General features: G+C 39.2%; 3 protein-coding genes across 3 annotated transcripts; all 3 read left to right on the top strand.

The window, feature by feature from the left end:
- LOC18591171 (subtilisin-like protease SBT1.9) lies at nucleotides 4,232-6,801 on the top strand. Its single transcript, XM_018126104.1, has one exon. It carries the CDS (start codon nucleotides 4,299-4,301, stop codon nucleotides 6,615-6,617), a length of 2,319 nt encoding a protein of 772 aa, XP_017981593.1. The 5' UTR covers nucleotides 4,232-4,298; the 3' UTR covers nucleotides 6,618-6,801.
- On the top strand, nucleotides 9,682-12,275 carry LOC18591172 (subtilisin-like protease SBT1.9). The gene has a single exon (XM_007017133.2). It carries the CDS (start codon nucleotides 9,800-9,802, stop codon nucleotides 12,080-12,082), a length of 2,283 nt encoding a protein of 760 aa, XP_007017195.2. The 5' UTR covers nucleotides 9,682-9,799; the 3' UTR covers nucleotides 12,083-12,275.
- LOC18591173 lies at nucleotides 15,605-17,572 on the top strand. The gene is made up of 3 exons (XM_018125281.1): nucleotides 15,605-16,476; nucleotides 16,587-16,772; nucleotides 16,860-17,572. The coding sequence occupies exons 1-3, from the start codon at nucleotides 15,985-15,987 to the stop codon at nucleotides 17,142-17,144; spliced, it is 963 nt and encodes a 320-aa protein (XP_017980770.1). The 5' UTR covers nucleotides 15,605-15,984; the 3' UTR covers nucleotides 17,145-17,572.

Raw genomic sequence — 18,089 nt, forward strand, 5'->3', positions numbered from 1 at the left:
TGAGAGCTCTCATTTGCTCTTGAGCAACCAAAGCACCAACCAGTTCATTAATAGAAATTTTAGTTAAATCTTTAGAATCTTTCAAAGAAGAGATTTTAGCTTCAAATCTCTCTGGAATACCAACCAAAATCTTGTTCACTACTCTCTTATCATTCACATCTTCTCCTAATTGCCTCAACTCATTTACTAATCTCAACAATTTATCAGTATAATCTTGAATGCTATCTTCCTCCTTCATCTTCATAAGCTCAAACTGCCTAGACAAATTCAACACTTGCATTGTCCTAGTTCGATCACTACCCTGGTATTCCTCTTTCAAACTATCCCAAACAACCTTAGGATCCTCATAATTCATAATTTTTGCAAAAATAGATTCAGAAATAGCAGACTGTAAACAGATTAATGCTTTATACCTTTTAGCTATATCTTCATTGTGTTGTTTGATTTGTGCCAAAGTAGGATTGGCATGCCTCATCACGGGAGCTTCACCAGACTCAATTGACTCCCACAGATCAAATGCCTTTAGGTACGTTCGCATCTTCACAGCCCAAAAGGGATAATTCACTCCATAAAAAATAGGAGGTGAACCAACACTAAAACCAGTGGTTGCCATCTAGATTTGAGGAAGATACATTCAAGAATGAACAATCAAATTACAGGTCCCTTAAGAATAAGAGCTCTGATACCATGTATGATTTTATAAGTATTTATGAAATCCAGAATAAGAGAGGAGAAGCAGAGAAAGTAGAAGAAAATTCTAAACAGAGTAATGAGAAAATGTATTCTGAAATTCCACACTTTGTTTAGTACATCACTCAGTACTTATATGAGCAGTTTTGAATTCAAAATCTGCCCAGATCCACAAAAATAGCAACGGTTTTCAAACCAAAATGAATCGAGTCTTAACTCAGCTCACACTCATCATGAAAACCAGTACCCAGCAACCAGATTAACAAACTGAAAAACAAACTTGGCTTAAAGCCTTACAAAAAAATACAAAACGACATCGTAACAATAAAATATAAAAGAAACTAAACAAAACGACAAACTTCAACACCGTTTCATTAACAAACATATCAGTAAAATCAAAACAACTCCTGCTTGTTGCGTTTTAATTCCAACAGCTGCTTCAAAATATCTTTGCAACCTGCCATCTGATATTTTCTTCTACCACAACTCACAGCTTTTCATCTACCAAATAAAGATCACCTTTCTAACATAAGGTCTGTATAAACATTTGTGTCCTTTCTCTTCAGCTTTCCCCTATTTGTCTCTTTCTTCTCTTGGTTGTCTGATTCATGAACGTTAACTTCAACTCGTTTTCTTATTCCGTCTTCATATCAGTTTTGGGAGCTTGCTTCTGTCAGTATCTCAACTATTTATTTGTTAATTTGTGAATTTTTGTTTCTCGTTTTTGCCAGCATTAATGAATAGACATTTTTTTCAGGGGTCAGGCTTCATTTTCCATTACTGAATATTCTCTTTTTGGTTCTTATTTTATTTGACTCGGCTTGCGTTGATGAATGTATAACTAGGAAAGTTCAAATCCCTAATCAAAAGTAGATTACGGGCTGTGGTGGTCAAGTTTGCTTATTCTTTATTAAGTATTCATTGAGTTTCATTTAACTAAGCAAAAGAAAACAGAAGTGAAAAATTGTATGCTCCATTGCACACGATACCGTACAATCACATGGCAACATATCAGTATGCAAACAGACAGCATTTCCTCAACTTTTCCAGGAAATTAATATTTGACTTGTTTAATTATGTTCTCCGATCAGCAAAACGAGATTGGGTATTCTTCAATCTGCTAAATGAAGTCGTCCAAAGCCTGCTGATTAATCTATTCATTGCATTGCAGGGGTTTACACTGACAATTTAAACAGAAACAGAAACTTTATTCTAACCTTGTGAACACAAATTAATAATCAAAATAAACAAATGAAGGTTTTGCAAATATAGATGCAGCCAAGAAAAGAAATCTATTGTTCAAAGTCAAACACGGAATCAAGATGTAAACTTCCTACCTTGTTTCCTCCAGACTGGAAAATATGGTGGCTTTGCGAGTAGCACCTGCGCTGAATATTTTTACTCAATGCTTGGAAACATGGCCTTGTGGAATATGTCTCGTAAGAATTCAAACGCCAATTACATACTTATTCCAACACTTAGTTTGGATTTTCTAGTCAAGTTCAATTGTTATGTAACAATTGTTACTGTAAAAGATCTGTGGAGAAAACATATTACTACGGACATTATCCTTTCTTTGAACTGTTGCTTCCTGAGAATGGCATTTTGGATTCGTTGGCTTCAATTGCTTGGATAAAACTATAAACATCATATCTGAAATGGGACTTAAAGTAGAGCAACAAGAAAGTAAGCCAAAATTGAACAAAGAAAGACGCCTCACTCTATTCAAGACATTAACAGCTGAGGAGCAAGTCTATGGATATATCCTCAACAAAGATGTTTTAAAGTTGCCCGGAATCAAGCTCTGTCAGATTTGGATTCTTACAGCTAGGCTTCTACTTTTCTTTCCTTTTGATTCTGCTGTATATAGCAGCAGTTAGCTTGTATGTAGATTGCTCTTTTTCATATGAAATTTAATTATTGAAGTACTGCAATTATGTAGAAAATATGGCAATTCCTCCAACAAGGCTGTTTATCTAGAAAGAATAATAGTAATGGTGGGTGTGAGTAATAAAAATTGAGACTCATTTGATATGAGTGCATCATAGTATTCTCCCATAACAAGAAAGGAGAAAAAAAGACCCAATTAAACAAGGCCAAGCTCATATATAATAATATCGGCAACAATGGTATTCAAGTTTTATGCGAAGGCCCGAGTATGGACTATAGAATACTGATTTGGAGTGAAACAAAAGAAAAAGCAGAGCCATTGAGAGGTATTAGTTCAAATTAAGAAAATTATAGATTAAGATCATGACATGGAAATTATAATCCCATATCAAGAGAAACATCCAAATGTAGTAGTAATGGTAAGGATTTTTTCTATGGCAGACTTAGATATTAAGCTTGATATGGCTAAAGTCCTTATCTGGCATATTTTCAATGAAATAGATACAATTAGGGTGACTCTTGATAGAGTGATTTTCCAACATATTATGCGAGGTGGGAACTCGTCGGCAGACAAGCTTGCTACACGGTGTTGACTGTGAGTCTATGGTCACAGCATGGTGGTAGCTTTCATTAGTAAATTTCTTTATGAATACTTTCAGTTTCACAATGTTTTGAGATTGTAAAGCTTAGCTTAGAATTATGGTACCCTCCATATCAGATACGTTTTGCTTGCTGATGTTATGTATGCATGCTCACACCAGTTATACTCTGATTGTAGTATGAACACTGTACTGTAACCTTACTATCTTGGGCAGATTATTAATGAAAATACCTTACTAGCTGAGAAAAAAAAATACTAGAAAGGGCCAAAAGAAATGAAAAGAAAAACAAGGAAAAAAAAGTAGTCGGCGGAAGTGGAAAGGACGTTCGTGCATATTTTTCCAAAGAAAACTATTTTTGGTCACCTCTTTAGCCTTTATTTTGTAGAAAATGGGAATAGAAATTAATGCAACCTAATGGTTGTATTTTTTAAAAGGTAAGTTTATTGATTTTTACAATCAGTTTGTCATTGCAAATCTCTTATTTTTTTTTTGAAAAAAGACTTTTCATGATATCAAAATCTGATTTGGACAAAACAAAATCTGTACAACTACAAAAATCAATACCGCAACAAAAGTTATTGACGGTATTGCTCAAAGGCAAACCTAGCTGCATCCAAACAATACAAACAAGATGTGTCGCATTAAAAGTGTTAACTCGGATTAACGCTTGGAAACCAATAGGCGCTAGCCAGGCTGGTTATGTCCTTGTTTTGGGAGGGTAATCCGCAGTGCAGGAGATCAAGTTGGGGGCTATCAGCTATGGGCCCTTTTTCCTGGAAAAAACAGAACGTGAAAAAGGCTTAGAAGGAAGAAATAGAAAATTTTGTGAAGCAACGTCCAAAACGTGAACATGTCTGCCATGATGTGACTTGATTTTTCCGGTTGACAGCTAATTGATCATTCCAATTCGGGACCCGGCTAATCCTCGAGAAAGAAAGAGAAAACTTGACAAGATTAAATGGAAACCGTCTTATTTGGTTCTCGTCTTTTATTTTCTTTTCTCCTCCACAATTGCTAGGACTCAGTAGCTTTTATTTATAACCTCATTCAGAATCTACTCACTTCCCTACATAATAAAAGCAGAGCGTCGATCTTGGTCGTTCAAGAAAAAAAACAATGAGTTTTTCTGATGGCGTTTGTCAGCTAAACTGTTTACACTCTGTCTTCCTCACATTTGTAATGTTCACTCTCCATGTTCACTCAGTGTCAGTAAATACATATATTGTCCATATGGACAAGTCCTTCATGCCCAAAATCTTTGCTAGTCATCATAGCTGGTACTCTTCCACAGTTGATTCTCTGAAATCAAGAAACACTGCCTTATCGAGCAACCCTCGAACCTCACCAACTCTGTTATACTCTTATGATAGTGGAGCTCATGGTTTTAGCGCTGTCCTGTCCCCCGATGAACTAGAAACGCTAAAGAAGTCTCCAGGATTTGTCTCAGCTTATCCTGACAGGAGTGTTACTCTTGACACAACCCATACCCCAGAATTCCTGTCCCTCAACCCTTACTCTGGGCTATGGCCTGCTTCAAACTATGGTGAAGATATCATCATCGGTGTTATTGACTCTGGTGTTTGGCCAGAGAGTGACAGCTATAAAGATGATGGCATGACTCCAGTTCCAGCCAGGTGGAACGGTATATGCGAGGAAGGACAGGAATTCAACTCCTCCATGTGTAACTCCAAGTTAATTGGAGCTAGGTACTTCAACAAGGGTGTGATTGCAGCAAATCCTGGAGTCAACATAAGCATGAATTCTGCTAGGGACACTATTGGTCATGGAACGCATACTTCCTCCACTGCAGCTGGAAACTATGTGAAAGATGCATCCTTTTTCGGGTATGCTAAAGGTACGGCAAGAGGTATGGCCCCACGTTCCAGGCTGGCCATGTACAAAGTCCTATGGGAGGAGGGGCGCTACTCAGCTGATGTTCTTGCTGGTATGGACCAGGCTATTGCTGATGGTGTGGATGTGATATCAATATCTATGGGGTTTGATGAAGTGCCATTGTATAAGGATCCTATTGCAATTGCTTCGTTTGCTGCTATGGAGAAAGGGGTGCTAGTCTCATCATCAGCAGGAAACGAGGGGCCAAATTTAGGGACATTGCACAATGGAATCCCATGGGTCCTGACAGTTGCAGCTGGCACCATTGATCGTTCTTTTGCTGGAATTGTGTCTCTAGGAGATGGGCAAACCATCACTGGATGGACCTTGTTTCCAGCAAGTGCTTTAGTTAAAGAGCTTCCATTGATTTACAACAAAAGTCTATCAGCATGCAATTCAAGCCATTTGTTATCTGACGCCCCCGTTGGGATCATCATATGTGACAACACCGGTTCTCTCCCTATTCAGATAGGGCGTATCACTAGGTCAAGGGTGTACGGAGCAATATTTATTTCTGATGAACCTGAATTAGGCGGTAGTATGCCCTGTCCAGGTGTTGTGATTAGTACCGAGGATGCACCTGCTCTTATTAAATATGCCACAAGTATTAAGGATGCTACAGCTAGCATCAAGTTTCAACAGACCATTTTAGGGACAAAGCCTGCACCAGCCGTGGCCTCTTACACTTCAAGAGGTCCTTCACCAAGCTATCCTGGCATCTTAAAGCCAGATATAATGGCACCTGGTTCTATTGTTTTGGCTGCTTATAGTCCAAACAGTATTGCAGCTACAATAGGGGATTATATATTCTTGTCCAGTAACGTTGCTATGCCCTCTGGAACATCCATGGCTTGTCCGCATGCTTCTGGTATAGCCGCACTCTTGAAAGGTGCACACCCTGATTGGAGTGCTGCTGCTATAAGGTCTGCCTTGGTGACTACTGCAAATCCATTGGACAACACTGTGAAACCAATCAGAGACAATGGTGATGACAATTTGTCTTTTGCTTCACCTTTAGCCATGGGAGCAGGCCAAATTGATCCAAATCAAGCACTTGATCCAGGTTTGATCTACGACGCAACCCCACAGGACTACGTGAATCTTTTGTGCACCATGAATTTCACTCGGAGTCAAATCTTGACCATCACAAGATCAAAGAGCTACAACTGCTCGAATCCATCTTCTGATCTTAATTACCCATCTTTTATTGCTTTATACAATCCTAATGTGACGGAAACTGTAGCCAAAATATTCCGGAGGACTGTGACAAATATGGGAGAAGGTGCCGCAACTTACAATGTTAAGATAGTGCAGCCTGAGGGTTCAACTATTGTTGTTTCGCCAGAGACATTGGTCTTTAAAAATACATATGAGAAGCAGATCTTTAGTGTGACTATAAGTTATAGCAGTCACAAGAAGGGAAGAGTTTCATTTGGTGAACTTGTTTGGGTTGAAGAAAATGGAAAACACACCGTCAGGAGCCCTGTTGTGGTGTCACCTATTGTAAGTTCTTGGGAGGGTTTATTTAATGTTTATATTTAAGAGCTTTGGGGTTAAGGTTTATGTCTAAGTACAAGTATTGAACCAGCTTTGCAAATAATGTGCTTTGCCACCGTCTACTTTCATAGTTTACATTTCTCTTTGCTTTCTTGATAGAACCAACGGGGCCTAATTTCCAGCGATACTTTATTATTAAGATGCAACATGTGGACGACCATTGGTTTCATCAACTCTCTTCCCGAGGCTAATTTCTTATGATTGAATTTGATTAGACCAATCATTCTAAGGATTCAATTTTGTCTACCAGCCATTTCTGAAGCCATTTCTGCGGCGACGTTGTCAATCTTCTATGCCTTTCAACAATAAGGAAACTATGGACAAAAATTACTTCGTGATGTTGATTTCTTGCAGATTTTTCCTCTGAGGGGACCCCATGAGGACAATGATTTAAGGATTTTGACCGGTTCTGCCAGCAACACTGATAGCACTTTACTTCCAAATTGTTTGTTTTAATCGACTCTTTGTCAAATCCTGACAACTTTGTTTTTCTTTTATTTCTGATTGATTTGGTCCCCCCTGCAACGATTATGCATTGAAAAAAAAAAGTATTTTCTGTCTCGTTCAGGCCACCGGTAAAGACTCCTCGTTAGGAAGTTTCTTCTAGGACAGATATGTACATGCGTGTTAAGATTCATTGTTTTTTTCCTTGGTCTAAAAGTCTTAGAATTCACTTACGCCAAGCCATGTACTGATTCATTTATCACGAACAGCAGCTTCTTCAATTGCCCTTTTTCAACAGAAATATTTTCGAAGATCTTGTTCCTCATCCTGAAAGAAACCTCTCCCCCAATTATCTGTATGCTTTGAGAAGTATACAAAAGGAAGGTTTTCGTTTATAAGTCCTACCATGTGCTATTGTACCCTATAGTTCTAACGTTCCTTCCAGCTTGTCAATTACAAATTACACTCCACGCAACAAAGGCATAAAACTGCTCTGTAGTTATACTGAGCTCATCGGCCTATATTTGAGCCCTGTCCGAATGTCTCATAGACTTTTTGGGCTTTACCTCATACATCGGCCCTTTACAACAAAAAGATTCATGTCCTGGCACAAGCCCAAATTTCTTTTGCCAAAACCAAATTGTATTTATATTTATAAATTAGTTTTTAGTTTGTTACTAAATATGATGACCTAAGCAAATAGTTTCATTTCATTATAAACTATTTGAAAGGTTATTGCAAGGGTTGCATAATGCGTAATAATTGCAATGAGAAAACAAAGTTCAAACACGTTTTCCACCTTATGAATGGACATCAATGGGTACTTTTAGGATTACTATTATTTTTCTTGTCAAGAAAATTACACTCCTACACATGTAGCAAGCAAGCTTTACAAATTCATACACATGTAGAAACTTTAACTTCAATTGCTTTGTCAGGCTCTATTAGAAGATTGAATCTCTATCATGCCCATTAAACTATAGAGAAAAAATCAATTCAAAAAGTTATTGTATTCAGTCTTTTTTTGACGATTGATGTGCATAATAAGAAAACTCTCTGAAATAATTTTTCGAAATCGATAGAAATATATATATATATAGAAAGAGAGAGAGAGAGAGAGAGTCAGCATCATGTGAACAAAACAAATGGTTAGGAGCACACGCAACACGTCTCTCTGTTTTTGGCCCAATAAAAGCAATTATCTAGCTATCCATAGATTACGCGTTTAACTCCCACTTCGGGCTAATTAAACATCACATTGGTGTCAATGGGTTTTCTCTTATCTTCTTCAAGTAGAAAGAAGAAAAGAAACCATAATAATTAGTCTTATTAAGTCATGATGAAGCCGTTTACTTCTGCTTTGAATTCCCGCATTGGGAATAACAATTTTATCTTGAAGAAATAGAGGACTGACGCAACCCTTGATCAAACAACTGTCTTCAAACTCTCCAAGATTAGCACAGTTTTAGCCCAATTTTGAAGAACTTGTACTTCTGCATCATCAAGTCGAAGGAAGTGGTTTTGAGTTGCGTGTCTCGCTAATTAACCATTCCCAAAGTCTCAAGGCAATCGTTGCTTTCGAGTTAGCTCCTACATTAATTCACCATTCACCAATCTCAAGCTTGAGACTTTTTGGCCTGGCTAACTTTTACGTGGATGAGTGCAACCCTTGTGAAAGACTAGAGAGTTAACTTAAAGGCACTGTCATGCAAAAAAAACTCCGATGTAATCAGCATAAATCAAATTCCTTGAATACCCTGATTTTCCTCTGTTTTTACAAGTGAAAACTGCTCTAAAGTCTAAAGTAATGAACTTCATCAACTAAAACGAGACAAAGTTAGCAAAACAACATATTTTGGTGTCGTTATCATTCACATGTAGCTGCAATGCGTGGTTTCCTGAAAGAAAGGGTTTCCAACATCTTTTTTCTCTTATTTTACAGTTGAGTAGTACTTCATTGTAAACCCACTTACTTTGGCATGAGAAATCCGAATTGATTTTGGAAAAAATGATATGAGATAAGAAGATAATTTATGGTCAATGAGGAGACCCTTGCATTTAGTGCTCCCAAATTTTCCAGATGGACAAATTCACTTTATGGTAACAAGTCAAGACTGTCTTGAGTGATATAGGATTCGTTCTATTGTGAGCTCGCACATGGTGGGCTCTAGGACCTCCAATCAGTGGATATCATCAAAACTGACTCAGTCAAGTAACACCGTATTAATTACAAACCATTTTGGAAGGAAGATGTCAACAGGGAGAGAGAATCAAAGTTGAGAATGTAATGGTAATGGATATAGGCGCTTGCGAGCAAAGGTACAGTTTCATATATCGGCATCTTCCTCTTTGAATCCAACAGTGCTATATGTGGTCCTTAAAAAGGTTAAATATTCTACCCCACTCCCTGTCCATGGTAGCCACTGCCCTTTCCGGGAAGGAAGATTAAGCTCCAAAACTCAATGGTCCTGATTTAATTGACAGACCCTTGGTAGACCATGAGGTGAAGGAAAGGACCATCAAGCTCAATGCAAGCTAGTTCGCAGTAGAAAAATATAGTGGATATTTTAGAGGTCTCTTATTTGGATTCCTTTGCGGCAAGTTGATAGACTTCTATAGGGAAGAATAATTTCATGTTTCCACGCCTCCCAATTCCCTATATAAGCTCACCAATTTCATAATTGTCTTAAAAAATATTGCTTCCCAAATTCCAATTCTTTACCATGGCTGCTGATCATACTAAAATCCTGTTCGTTTGGCTTTCCTTCATTGTCCCATTTATCTTTACCAAGCTAGCTGAAGCTGACAATTATATTGTCCAGATGGACCTATCAGCCAAGCCCAAAGCCTTTTCCGGCCAGCAAAGCTGGTACTTGGCCACCCTTGCGTCTTTATCAGCCAACTGGAGAGCTAACACCAATGCAACAATTCCCTCTTCTAAACTTATCTATACTTATAACCATGTTATTCAAGGTTTTAGCGCAAGTCTCACACCGGCAGAGCTTGAGGCCCTGAAAAACGCTCCAGGGTATGTTTCTTCCATTAGAGATAGAACTGTCAAGGTTGATACCACTCATTCTTTCAAATTTCTAGGCCTGAATTCCAGCACAGGTGCGTGGCCGGTGTCAAATTTTGGCAAAGATGTCATTATTGGGGTGATTGATACAGGGGTTTGGCCAGAAAGCGGAAGCTTTAATGATAATGGAATGACTGATGTTCCATCAAAATGGAAAGGAGGATGTGAAAATGGCACCCAATTCAACTCCTCATTGTGCAACAAAAAGCTCATTGGTGCGCGGTCTTTCAATAAAGGTCTGATAGCTCACAATCCCAATATCACCATCTCAATGAATTCTCCGCGCGACACAGAAGGACACGGGACCCACACTTCAACAACTGCCGCTGGAACTTATGTGCAAGATGCATCATACTTTGGCTATGCCATGGGAACTGCTAGAGGAATGGCCCCAGGGGCTCGGGTGGCCATGTACAAAGCCCTCTGGGAAGAAGGAGCTTACACAACAGATATAATTGCTGCAATTGATCAAGCAATTACTGACGGTGTTGATGTTCTTTCCATGTCATTGGGCTTGGATGAGCTTGAGTTGTATGAAGACCCTATTGCAATAGCCACATTTGCAGCCATAGAGAAGAATATATTCGTTTCAACATCTGCAGGAAATGAAGGGCCAGATGTAGAGACCCTACACAATGGTACACCTTGGGTTTTAACTGTCGCTGCTGGTACCATGGATCGAGAATTTGGCGCAACTTTAACTCTTGGAAACAAAGGTTCCGTGGATGGTTTGGCTCTATTTCCAGGGAATTTTTCTGCAAGCCAATTCCCAATTGTTTTCGACGCATGTGAGAAAGCGAGTGAATTGAGGAAACTTGGGCAAAAGATTGTTGTGTGCCAAGATCCAGGCAAGGAAGGTTCCCTCAATGACCAGTTTAACAGCGTCCAAGTTGCAGGAAATGCTGCTGGTGTCTTCATAACGAATAACAGTGACGTGGAAGTATTCATCCAGGGCCCATTTCCAGCCATGTTCTTGGAACAAAAGGATGGTGATACCGTTCTGGACTACATTAAGAGGAACATTGACCCAAAAGCCAGCATGGAATTTAAAAAAACATTCCTGGGTACTAAACCTTCACCAACTGTAACAAGCTATACCTCTAGAGGGCCATCCTACAGTTGTCCATCAGTTTTGAAGCCTGACATTATGGCTCCTGGTGACTTAGTCCTAGCTGCATGGCCTCCAAACCTTGGAGTGGCCCGTGTAAATGAGGACCTCCTGTTTAGTAGCTTCAATTTACTTTCGGGAACATCCATGGCATGCCCCCATGCGACAGGAGTAGCAGCACTTTTGAAAGGAGCATATCCTTATTGGAGCCCCGCAGCCATCAGATCAGCCTTGATGACCACATCTGATCTCATTGATAACACGGGCAGTCCTATCAAGGATACAGGTGACAATCTCCGACCTGCCAGTCCTCTAGCCATGGGAGCTGGTCATATCAATCCAAACAAAGCGTTAGACCCCGGCCTCATTTACGATGCTACCGTTGAAGATTACGTGAATCTTCTTTGTGGGCTAAACTTCACCGCGGAACAAATTAAAACCATCACAAAATCATCAAACAACTGTTCGAACCCGGCTCTGGATCTTAACTACCCTTCTTTTATTGCGTTTTTCAATGACAGGGACGCAAAACGAAATTCTAAAACTGTGAAGGAATTTCAAAGAACGGTGACTAATGTCGGAGAAGGAAGCTCCACCTACAAAGCAACAGTAACACCGATCAATGGAGTAAAGGTAACTGTCGAGCCAGACCAGTTGGTCTTCAAGGAAAAAAACGACAAGAAAAACTTCAAGCTGAGTGTAGAAGCTCCAAGTCAGCTGGATGAGGCAGTGTCTTTCGGTTATCTCACTTGGGAAGATATCGGAGGTAAACACGTAGTCAGAAGTCCCATAGTCGCCACAAGCTACAGCATAGAAAAATGACAAACTCATCTTGTAGACATGTGACCTTCAAGTTGCTACGCTGAATAAAGAAAATTACATTAAACAAAGCCACTGGTGTCTAAGCTTGCCAGTTGCAGTTGTTGCCTAAGGTTCTTTTAGTTTTACGGTCGCTAGCCAGTAACTTTTACTTTCACAAACATATTTAATGAATAAAATTGAAACAATTTTATAATCTTAAAAGTTTTAATTATTAGTATCTTCGTAGCTATCTTCCTGCCTACAACTTAACAACTGATCTTTTGTTTTTATTATAAAATTGTCATAAAAAAATGAAGCTAAATGGCCTACATTACTTGAAATTAAGTTGAAACTTAAAATCAATACTTTATGGACAAATAATTAAAAGAATTAACCAGCTGGTTGTTGCTTGTCTGGATGGGGTTCATCGATCAGGTCAATATCTGATCATATCCTGTTGGATGCATGATTAATTCAGCGTCTTCCTATTAAGTCTTACAAAAGCAAACCAAAAGGAAAGCTCCTTTTCCATTCTCCTCTTTCCTTCAATTCGTGCTTCGTTTCCTATTGCCGACGAAACAAATTGAAATTGTTGGGTTTTGTCCATGAAACAGTAGTTTTTGTTTTCTTCTTATTTTCAGCTACCTACTAATTAGTTAATTTCGCTTGAGACATATTCTTGACACAAAAGCATTTAAAATTAAAGAACAGAATGTGCGTTCTCTCGCCACAAGTATGCAAAATAGCCCATGTGTAGAAAACGACGTGACCTACAACAATTTGTGATTTGTCCATGCAAAACCACTCGAAATTAAGGGAGATACAAAGGGTGGCCTATGGGTTACGAATGTGGAAATGTTGCTTCAGTTAAAAGCGAATTCTGACAAACAACCGCAAGGGATTAAGATATCTAACCACTGTCGTTATTAACGCGTAAATCATTGATGATCGATCGAGCACAATAATTATTGTAGCATAGAGTATTAATCTGCAATCAATGTTGATCAGTTTTTGATTGATTAACTTTTCAATAATTTGATCCTTCTAAGTGGATTGGAGACATCTTTGATTCTCAATTCAACCATAAAACCCATTCATCCGACTCAATTTTTTCAACACTGCTTTTGATGCATTTTGGACTCCATGATCTGGAATCTATCTCAATCATAGTCGCATATATAGAAATTGCGTTCAAACGCCATTGGATCTTCCTTTTTCTTTCTTTTTGTCCGTTTGCTGTAGCTTGGAAGTCACCTCTTAGGCGTATAGGGGAGAAGAAATACACCATTTTCCAGATTCGGGGAAGACAATCAGGCCAAGCAACGCTACCTAGCTCGTTATTCTTATCCGTCAATCATCATGGAGGAAATTATTGTTTTCTTATTTCGGATAAAATAGAATTACTGTTCAGCAAGTATCATTGAGTACATTATTGTTTTCGTAGCTTGCAAACAAACAACGTGCTACCCTACCCGATTCCACATATATTATCTTGACCAGAAAAAGGAATTAGAAAAATGGAAGGGGTGGGTATATTGCTTGTGTATAATGCTGCAATTGAAACGCAGAAGGTTTAGCTTTGGGCAGGATATTTTTCCACGTTTTTGGGTCCACCATTTTCCGTTGATAATTTGGAGCCCCATGCTTTCTCGTTCAGGAGTTGGAGAAGAAAAGCGTACAAGATTGCAGTTTAACAGGATGAATGCATCAAAAATCTGCAATTTTGATTCATCAATATGTCAGTTAAGATTATGGGATGAGACGTAGTGATTTCTGCCAAGCTTTTTGGTTCTTCATTTATCTGATCTAAGTCAACATGGATAATCCAATATACGAGCTGATCGTCACGTGCCTGACTGGTGAAAACGGAATTTTAAGTTTGTCATTCAATTAGAGCCCGTTAGGTATTGGATGGCCCTGGGATTGCTACAGAAACAGAAGGGTCTGCAGCTTGGCCCAGACTTGAGGCCCCGTCTTCTGCTGACAAGGCTCTTTTCTGCCGGAGGACATTTGGCCACAAAGGATGAGCTTCCATAAGGTCCCCGCCCTGCTAGGCTCGTATTAAACTTACTTCTGGCCCATTACTCATTTAGCCACTGAAGTTTCAGGATTTCAGCGGCTGAAAGAGGAATCCTCACAAGTTTTCTTGGACAATAATAAGCCAATCATTCTTATCGAACTCAACGAATAAGGCAGCGGAGGATGAGATTTTGCAATCTATGTATCTCGTGAATTTGTTAGGATTCAGGAGTCCGGTAATCATCTTTTTCATTGAAGTTATTCTAGCCAGTTCTCGTCTGTCATTTTCTGGAAGCAACATAATTAAATAAACTTCAAATCAGCATGAAATACGTGAATGCATGAATTCATCATGGGAAATGTTCAATGAAAACTCTCAGGCACTTCTTAATTTGTGAAACCACTCCAAAAAAAAAATCTGTGAAAGATGTAGCTGGAGCATTTTAAAGCTTACAGTGGAGTTAGTCTGTGGCTCCTTCATGTTACATTGTCTTGCGTATTTCTTTTCCCAAACCTTCTGTCTGCCATAGTCTTCTATTTGGAAATGAATTTTATAAATAAAAAAAGGTGGGAGGGAGGGATGCACAAGATATCTTCAGCATAAATCAAGGCATCCAACTATCTAGCTAATCTAAACTATAAAAGTAACAAAAAATATCTGTCAAACTCTTAACTATCCAACAAAAAAGAGATTTGTAAAAAAAAAAACAAGAGAAGTGAAAATAGAGAAACATTCGGTGAGAAGGTATCTCCCACATGGGCTCACATGGTTTGATGTGGGAGCCCCAATCCCAGCCCTTGATGTAAAGATTGCCGGTGTGACCCACAAATCCACAATTGGAATCACTTTCTCTTAAATTCTCAAACAAATCGTCAAAAGCCACCAGCGGCAATGTTTTATTTATATATTGCCTGCCTGTATACTACAGAAGGAAAGTAATGAATGAGAAAAAACGAAAATAGAAAGTGAGGACCATTCTCAATAGAGTAGAGACTAGAGAACCTCCAAATTATGAACGGCCGGTCTCTGGCCAGATGCTATGTCCACTATTCTCTATTGTACATCAACCAGTAGAATGAAACAACACCTCTCAATTTCCGTCCAATGCCCATCATGGAGACCTCCGTTTTTACTACCATTTCTCCATCATTAATTGTTAAAGCTAATGGCAAACCAGCGCAAACAGATCCAACTGTGAGAACAAATCTTTCTTGAGTCAAGTGCAACTGTTAGGCATAGGCAGGACTTGCAGTTGCACGGAGTATTGCCTGCATATGTGACAATCAAAATTCAGCTTCATCTATGATCGCTGTGAGGCTGGGTTTTGACCATGAAAATGAAATATACCCGACTTCCTTGAGCCCAAACGGTAATAAGCCCAATTCACTTTCACCCTGATCGTCTGATTCTCGATTCTTTTTTTTAGGCAAACAGCTACGTAATTGTAAAAGTGGAAAAAAGAAAGGAACAATAATAGTTTGGAGGTGCGGTGTCAAGGAAGAGCTGCCAACTGTAACAGGGCTGTCGGGTAATGAGTTCCACGCTGCTTCCTCCTCCTAACCCCAAACCCAAGCCAATCGCTAACTCAACTCACTCACGTACAAACACTGTGGCTTTTGTCTTCCTCTCCCACTTAGGTTGTCCTAAAGTATTTTATTTATCTCACGCAAATTCCCCTAAAATTATATTCCACGCGTTACAGCAAAAATGTGTACTTATTTCTTCAGTTTCTGTCACGGTTGACAAACAACAACTCCTCCACAAAATCACCATCAAACACACTCAAATCCCCACGATAAAACATATACCCATAGATTGTAATAAACCTACTACATAAACACAGGCAAACGACAGGTTTTCTATTTTAGTGCCTTTGTGGGAACTGAAGTAAACGCTGCCAAAAATGCACGCCAAGACAGACTCAGAGGTCACCAGCCTCGCCCCATCATCGCCGACGAGGTCCCCTCGGCGTCCAGTTTACTATGTGCAGAGCCCTTCACGTGATTCTCATGATGGAGAAAAAACCACGACGTCTTTCCACTCCACGCCGGTGCTCAGCCCCATGGGCTCACCACCACACTCCCATTCCTCAGTGGGCCGCCACTCGCGTGAGTCCTCATCGAGTCGCTTTTCCGGATCGCTCAAACCCGGATCCCGCAAGATCTCGCCTAACGACGCGTCGTCTGGAAGAGCACACAGCAAGGGACATAAGCAATGGAAAGAATGTGATGTGATTGAAGAAGAGGGACTCCTGGAAAATGAAGAGCGTGAAAAGGGACTCCCTCGAAGATGCTACGTTTTAGCTTTTGTTCTTGGCTTCTTTATTCTGTTCTCTATGTTTTCTTTGATTCTCTGGGGAGCTAGCAGACCCCAGAAACCCAAGATCAGAATGCAGGTAGTTTGCTCACTCAATTCTTTTTCCCTTTTCCTTTTGTCATTATTTTGAGCTCTTTAGATTGAATTACGAAATGAGTTATCATTGATTTGTTTGATTTTATGTTATAGAGTATAAAATTCGAGCAATTCAAGATCCAAGCTGGTTCGGATTTCACTGGGGTGGCGACTGATATGATCACCATGAATTCCACAGTGAAAATGATTTATCGCAACACCGGAACATTCTTTGGCGTCCATGTAACATCAACTCCTCTAGATCTGTCATATTCTCAAATCAACATCGCTTCAGGAACCGTGAGTCCACTTCAAATACTTAACATTTTCAGTTATAATTAAATCTCAAGTCTGTCATCTTAGATTTGTTGAATTGGGGTATTTCAGATGAAGAAATTTTACCAATCAAGGAAGAGCCAAAGGTCTGTACAGGTAATGGTTATGGGAAACAAGGTTCCTTTGTACGGAAGTGGAGCGAGTTTGAGCAGTTCAACGGGCACAACATCTCTTCCAGTTTCACTTAATCTGAACTTCGTTGTCCGTTCAAGAGCTTATGTCTTGGGCAAATTGGTAAAGCCAAAATTCTCCAAGAGAATCGACTGTGACATAACTTTCGATCCCAAGAAACTCAATGTCCCCATTTCACTCAAGCAATCTTGCACATACGATTGATAGATCCAATCACATGGAAAACCGGCTTTCTCTTTCTCCCTTCTTTTTTCTTTCTTTTTTGTTAAATTTGTTGGTCTTCCCTTTGTCGACTAGGAGTGGGAAATGAATGAGATACAGCTAAGCAGGGCAGGTTTGGAGATGTCTGGGCACGGAGTGAGGAACGCGTTGTTGGACTAATGGGGGCTGCCCGAGTGCCCCGACAGTGAGAAACACATACGTTGTATTCGGTGGTGACTTGTGAGTGATTGCTTTTGTTTTTGTTTTTTTTTTGTTTTTTAAATGTAAAAGTAAAGAAATAATTTTTTTTTAAAAAGTACTACTTAATGTAATCCATTCTTTTAGTACAAAGTTTATGATGGAATAATAGAGCCTTAAATGTTGTAGGTAAATTGTCAGCTGTCGGTTGAGTAATTTTGTGTTTGAAGGAATCAACTTGTTTAACATTTTATTACTGCTGATATAATTTGGTTAGTTGGAGCAGCTTTAATTATTCTTTAATGTGCATCGAATAGATTAAAGCCCCTTCCAGGCAATTTGTGAGATTAAACAATCGCAACAGCAACCAACCCTTGAACTCGCTTCTACTCAATTTTATGCTAAGAAAGAGTAAAAACCCTGACAGAAAAAGCACAATGAACCTGGAACCACTGATTTGTTGCAGCAAAACACATTGGCCATGTGAGTTTGCAGGGAATGTCCATGTAATATAATATGGGACATGCATTATGTATGTGTATATAGTATTTAAAGGGATAACGAGAAGACAATCATCGTTCATATGGATGTCTTGTTCTTTCGGGCACATGCTTATTCTCAAGCACATGATTGAGTTTATGAAAGCGAGACAGGACCATTATCAGGATTCAGGGATCGATAATCAATTTGTAAATGATCTCAAAATCAGTGCTTCGAATCAATAATGACCAATCTCTCTTCTCAAACAAC

The sequence above is a fragment of the Theobroma cacao genome, chromosome 8 (assembly GCF_000208745.1).
Source record: "Theobroma cacao cultivar B97-61/B2 chromosome 8, Criollo_cocoa_genome_V2, whole genome shotgun sequence".
Classification (NCBI taxonomy): Eukaryota; Viridiplantae; Streptophyta; class Magnoliopsida; order Malvales; family Malvaceae; genus Theobroma; species Theobroma cacao.

What these genes read in the sequence shown, in the direction of transcription:
- LOC18591172 (XM_007017133.2), top strand. Translation starts at nt 9,800, where the DNA reads ATGGCTGCTGATCATACTAAAATCCTGTTCGTTTGGCTTTCCTTCATT.
- LOC18591173 (XM_018125281.1), top strand. Translation starts at nt 15,985, where the DNA reads ATGCACGCCAAGACAGACTCAGAGGTCACCAGCCTCGCCCCATCATCG. An exon ending in AACCCAAGATCAGAATGCAG is followed by an intron (nt 16,477 to 16,586) that starts GTAGTTTGCTCA and finishes TTTATGTTATAG; the next exon opens with AGTATAAAATTCGAGCAATT. An exon ending in TCAACATCGCTTCAGGAACC is followed by an intron (nt 16,773 to 16,859) that starts GTGAGTCCACTT and finishes GGGGTATTTCAG; the next exon opens with ATGAAGAAATTTTACCAATC.
- LOC18591171 (XM_018126104.1), top strand. Translation starts at nt 4,299, where the DNA reads ATGAGTTTTTCTGATGGCGTTTGTCAGCTAAACTGTTTACACTCTGTC.